Consider the following 5,918-nt stretch of genomic DNA (forward strand, 5'->3'; position numbering starts at 1 on the left):
TGTTCCCAAAGGAAATAGCAGTGTCCCAAGAGATCTGGGGAGCACAGCAGAAGATATTAAGCCTCACTGGGGAAGAAATCCCTGACCTTATAAGTTGCCAAGCAGTGGGAGTGCAGAAGAGCAGGGAATTCTAGCTGGGAGGTGACTCCACTGTGAGCTCACTGGGAACAGCCCCTTCCCACAACTGGGGCCCCCAGAGCCCACAGGGGCTCTTCATGGGGAAATGCTGAGAATGCCACTGGCTGAGGGAGCCACAGGTGTTGCTGCTGGAGGAGGGAGAAACTCAGAAGCAGCATCTGAGGCACAGGAAGAACAGATCTCTGCTCTTCCCCGCTTCTTCCTTTGCTCCCCCAACAACGTTGTTTCCGGCAGCTCTGTTATCTCGGGGCTGGGAGGGGGTTTTCTGACTCTGTCTCACTCCACAAAGAGGCGGGTTGATGTCGACATGCGCCTCGGATCTCTCATCCTCACGGCCTTCCTGGGGCAACTGCTGGGTAAGTCCTGGCTTACTATAAATGCATCCTTCTTCCCCCAAGGAAACCCTTGCCAGCCTGATCAGGATCATGCAGAGAACAACTCTTGAATTACAGGAAAACACTGTGAAATACCAGCTCACATTTGTGGTTTTGCATCTCTTTTCTCAAGATGCTTTTACTGTTTGAAAGGAGAGAGAAGAGACACCTCAGACCTCTTCTGCTGCTCTTCTCTCACCTTCAATGCCTTTCTCTCTGCCTCTCTCTTCTGATCCACCTGCTCTCACCACAGGAGATCTCGGCGCTCTCTCTCACTCTCACGTGTCTCCCTTTCCAGTGCAAATCAGTAGATCCTGTCAAAGCTCTTACAGGGACTTTAAAGCTCTCATCCCACTGACAGTAACTGGGTGTCCCATTCTGCCTCCTGGCTGGCACGTGTCTGCCGTGGCTTCCACTTTTCTCCTGGATGTTGACACAGCCAGGGATCCCTCTTTCAAGCTCACCATTGTATATAATCAGGGAGCTGGGAGCCCTCGGAGATGGGATGGATGGGGAAGCAGGGTGAATCTTTTTGCCGTAGCTGCATGGGCCCCTTTACCTGCTGGAGGGTTGCTGGTCCCAGCACATGAAGATCAGGCCTGACAGGCTTTTCTCTGCTCCTCTATGTAGTAGGAACAGGAGCAGGGAGGAGGAGCAGGGACACAGTACAACTCTCACAGGGTCCATGCTGGGCTGAGAGCTCCGAGGTGCTGCCCAAATCTCCTCCCTATCATGCTGTCCCCAGGCCTCAGAATATTCCCGCACGGTAAGGGAAAGGGAGGGAAGCTTCACAACCAGGGTTTTTTATCCACTCCTGGTTTGCTTCCCAGAGCCTTTCCCTGCCAAGCTGCTGACCTTCACTTCCTTCCAGGCACTATGGGACAGATCACTGTCACCCAGCAAGAAGGACACGTCACAGTGAAGCAGGGAGACACCTTCCAGACAACCTGCACATACCAGACTTCCAACTTTAATGGCTTGGTCTGGTACCAGCAGAGGAAAGGGCAAGGTCCCCAGCTGGTCTCCTATCAGGCAACTGCTGGCCGCAAGCCCAGTGGCCGTCTCACCACCGTGCTGAACACCACTGAGAAATACAGCCTCCTGCAGCTGGAGGAAGTCGGGCTCTCTGACAGTGCCTTGTACCTCTGTGCTGTGCAAGACACCGTGGTGCAGGGAGCTTCCTTGGCTGTGCAAGAACCCAGGGGAAGGAGGGGATGTGTCTGTGCAAGGCTGAGGGTGGGGGAAGGGGCCCTCAGGTGTCCCCTGGCAGTGCTGCTCCCCCTGTACACCCAGGGGTCTGCAGGACAAGATCCTTTGATGGAATGTTTTCTGTCCATTCCACACATCAATTTATGCAACGATGGCCTCAAGCATTCCCATAGCACACTAAATGAAGGCACTGTCTTCCTGTAGCCAATGCATTGGAAGTCTGGTAAAACACAAGCAGCACACACGTGAGCCATTGCACATACGGGTTAGTGATTTATTAATTTTGACCACTATTAATAACTGCAGGCACGTTCATCATCCCCGACACCAATTTGGTTTGTCTTCTCTTGAGATAGAGACACCTTAAAACTGGTTCCATTGTGTTATTTCCCTCTTGCTCCTTCCTGGAATTACATGATTACAAGAATTTTTGAAAATACTCAGAACCACGTTGTGGACCCTCCAATTGTTGCATGGTTATGTGCTGGGATCTGGAGGACCTGCTCTCCCCAGTGCACTCTGCCCATCCTTGGAGCCCTTCTCATGCAATACCTCATAGGCTTCCCGCAGCCCTGCACCATTTCTTCTGCAGTTGGACCAGGTTTACAAAGCTGGAGAGGTGGAAAACCCGCCAAGCAGAGGTGGGCAACAGGCCCTACGAGGAGAAGAACTGGCCTTGGGGAAAGATACTTCATGCCTAGAAGAAGGCCAGGCACCCCAGGCCAGGCACCCCAGACCAACCATGGGGGCTTTGGCACTGGTTGCTGCCCTTGGGGTGCCCTGTCTGATGGGAGCTGGGTGTGTGTGAGAGGAATGAATGCCCTGGTGTGTTGCCTGGCCATGCTGATTTCAACATCAACCTGTGAGTCCCCTTAGCTCTGCACATCCGTGTAACTGCTGGACTGTGCAGGGAACAGAGGGAGTAGAGGGTGTATAGGTGTCCTGCCCTTACTACCTTTGCCCTTGGGTGCAGACCATGCTCCCTCATTCAGGGGACAAGTGGGAGAATGAGGATGAGAAAGTCAGGGGTCGTTCTGAAGGCTTTTTCTCACACCATCTTTACTCCTGCATCCTCTGGGGCCATCTTCTGACTGAGCTTCATTTCCCGCCACAGGGCTATCCAGAGCAGGAGGAATCCCCTTCTGCACAGGACTGTGAGCTGCTGGCCTCTCAGAGCCTCCAGCAGCACTGGGGAGCACTCTCCAAGGGAAAGCAGTGATCAGTCTCCCTATTGCTGAATATACTCTGACACCAGGGGATAGTATGTGAGCAGAGATGCTGGAGTACAGGGCCTGATGCCCACTGGCTGTGGAGGAGATGAGTATATCTTCCTCAGCACCAAGGGACAGTGACTGGAAGGAACCCATTGCTCTGTAGGCCACCCTTTGCTTCCTGTTCTGTTTGTGCCCTCACCTTATCCTCTGCTACTCAAGGCAATGCCTTTCTTCCTTGGCAATACAAGACAAGGTCCACCATGAAAAGGATGACATGGAAGCAGAGGTTAGCATGCAGAAAACTTTAATGACCCTGAAGTGGGAAACAAATTCACTTGTAGAGGAGTTGGCCAGAGCAGGGAGAGGATCAGCAGCTGCTGAAAGCCTGTGCCCATGGCCCGCAGTTGAGATCCCACAGGCCTGTCCCACAGAGGCAGAGGGGCCAGCAAATACCCCATGGTGGCTTTGCAGGTCTTACAATCCCAAAAAACAGAAGACAAGGAGAAGGGAGAGAAAATAAGGCAGGGAAGTTAGACTTTGGCCACATTTTCAGAGAAACCCAGCAGTCTTCCTCCCTTGGAAGGGCAGCACTGGATGCTCAGCCTCTCTGAAATCGATGGTCAGGTGCTCTGTCCTCACGGAGGCAACAGCTTCAAGATTCCTGGGGGTCATTGTTAGGGCTGTCACCAGCGCATTTAGCAGGGGGGGCACCTTCTGCCATAGTAGCGGCTGGAAATGCCAGAGAGGTCACAGCACCCAGAGGTGATGGGCACTCCATCACAGCTGAGGATGCTGCCAATGGCAGCAGAGGTGGAGGATCCCACAACGGTGTTCTGCGGGAAGGAGCTGAGGATGGGGCCAGGCAGGGTCACCACCACAGGGGAGGGCTGGATGACGACAGTGGAGTTCTGGCACTGCCTGACACAGGGCTCATTGCAGCTGTTGGCCAGTGGGGTCGGGCCACAGGGCCGGCAGGGTTGGCAGGGCTGACACTGGTCATAGCAGGACATGACTCTTGTCTGCTGCAGACACACCTGTGAGAGAGGGCAGAGAGGCAGTAGAGCACATGCACATGTGAGGAACAGTCTGCCAGGAGTCTGTCACTCCACCACAAGCGTGTCGAAGGCACCTGCTGAGCCAGGAGCTAGAAACTGTGCAGTGAGGCAAAAGGGTTACCAGACACAGTACTGTGAGGATCACCCAGGCCCAACCAGGCTGCAGCCAATCTTTGCAGTGAAGGGCAACCTCAGCCAAGTGCCAAGTCCTCTTTCAAGATAATGCAAAGTGTCTCCAGGCCCAAGGAGGCTGCTGCCTATCTCTTAAGAGAACAGCTCCCTCAACCAAGTCCCAGACACTCTCTACTCAGACCTTCTTCCCCTTCTCATGGAGAGCAGCACCACAGCCCGCTATAGGAGGGAGGAGTACACACCTGCATGAGCAGAAAACAACTCAGGGAATGGGTTTCAGACTGACCTGGTTCCCAAGGAGGAGGAGGAGAGAGAAGTGGATGGGAGAACAAGGAGTTGGGCTGGCTTTTATGGTGGCCCTGACCTGCCCTGGGCCCAGAGGTAGGTTCTATGGCAGTGGCAATTGTCTAAGCTGCTCATGGTGAACAGAAAACATCCCAGCTAATGACATGGGCTGGGTAGCTATTTTTCCAATGCCACCTTCTCATTTCCTGGCTTATGCTGTCCACCATCCCTCACGGAGGCTTCTTCTGAGTGCTGGGATTGTGAGACCCCATGATTTCTGGGGCAGGAATGTGTCATCGATAGCAGAAGCTTCAGCTCAAGTGCTGGATGGGTGCAGTGCAGGCAAGTGATGTTGGCCTGGGGCACACTGGTGGGGTGGTCTGTGGCTGCATTGACAGGAAGGGGCCAAACTACTCCCAACCCTTTAATCCTTGGTTGGTCTCCCAAGGATGTGCCTTTCCCTCTTTCTTTCCCTCCCAACTCATTCCAGTGGTCACTTGTAGGGTGTAGGTGGGCTGGGTTTCATGGATTCTTTTAATCTTTTACTCAGGAAACTAAGCAGCCTTCCCCAAGCTATGGGTATTAAAGAGCTGTAAAAGTTATTTCCCCCATTCTTTCAATGCTGCTGAAAATAAAAGTTATGTGGGCCCTCTACCGCCACCGGGATATTATTCTACCCTGCCGACGCTGCATCTGGAGGAGGAACTTCTTTACTTTGAGGGTGGCAGAGCACTGGAACAGGCTGCCCAGAGAGGTGGTGGAGTCTCCGTCTCTGGAGGCCTTCAAAACCCATCTGAATGCATTCCTGTGCAACCTGCTCTAGGTGAATCTGGTCTGACAGGGGGGTTGGACTAGATGATTTCCAGAGGTCCCTTCCAACCCCCATCATTCTGTAATTCTGTGATGACCTCCCTTGACCTGCTGACCACACCGTTTTTGTCACCTGTGTCCTTAGAGAAGGCCTTCTTGTTGCCTTTGACATCTGTTGCCAGAGTCAGTTCCACTTGGCCTTTGCCTTTCCTAACCTCATCCCTGCATGCTTGGACAGTGTCCCTGGAGTCCTCCCCAGTTTCCTCTGCTCACTTCCTTCGTGTGTTTTAGTTTGGCCAGGAGCTCCTTGTTCATCCATGCAGGCCTCCTGGCATGCTTTCCTGACTTTCTGCTCATTGGGATGGCCTGCTCTTGAGCTTGGAGGAAGTGGTCCAGATGTCTTAAGCCTCTGTTGCCTCCAGGGCTATACCCCACAGGAAATTTCCAAGCAGGTCTTTAAAGGCACCAAAGCCTGCTGTCCTAAAGGCCCAGGTTATGAGCTTGCTATTTACCCTCCTCAGTCCCCTTGGGATCATGAACTCCACCATTTCACGGTCACTGCAACCCAGGCTGCCTTTGATCTTCACATCCACAACAAGCTCTTCCTTCTTGATACCTATGAGGTCCAGCAGAACACCTGTCCTCATGGGATCCTCTATCACTTGGGTGATGAAGTTGTCATCCATGTACTTGAGGAAACG

At 53.1% G+C, this 5,918-nt stretch overlaps 1 protein-coding gene and 1 gene segment (V, D, J or C); one reads left to right on the plus strand and one right to left on the minus strand.

Moving 5' to 3' along the window:
- The first annotated feature begins 445 nt into the window (after positions 1-445).
- LOC134524727 (T cell receptor alpha variable 1-2-like) lies at positions 446-2,940 on the plus strand. The segment is given in 4 exon segments: positions 446-494; positions 1,384-1,664; positions 2,314-2,433; positions 2,836-2,940. Coding segments are annotated over 4 exon segments (555 nt in total).
- Positions 2,941-3,630: 690 nt separating this feature from the next.
- LOC134524412 (feather keratin Cos1-1/Cos1-3/Cos2-1-like) lies at positions 3,631-4,469 on the minus strand. Its single transcript, XM_063354437.1, has 2 exons — positions 4,409-4,469; positions 3,631-3,947 (listed from the first exon to the last, which is right to left on the minus strand). The coding sequence occupies exon 2, from the start codon at positions 3,943-3,945 to the stop codon at positions 3,631-3,633; it is 315 nt and encodes a 104-aa protein (XP_063210507.1). The 5' UTR covers positions 3,946-3,947; positions 4,409-4,469.
- Between the last annotated feature and the right edge of the window lie 1,449 nt (positions 4,470-5,918).

This window comes from Chroicocephalus ridibundus, chromosome 17 (assembly GCF_963924245.1).
Source record: "Chroicocephalus ridibundus chromosome 17, bChrRid1.1, whole genome shotgun sequence".
Lineage (NCBI taxonomy): Eukaryota > Metazoa > Chordata > Aves > Charadriiformes > Laridae > Chroicocephalus > Chroicocephalus ridibundus.

Excerpts from the sequence above, each read along its gene's own strand:
- LOC134524412 (XM_063354437.1), bottom strand. The coding sequence starts at position 3,945 with ATGTCCTGCTATGACCAGTGTCAGCCCTGCCAACCCTGCCGGCCCTGT.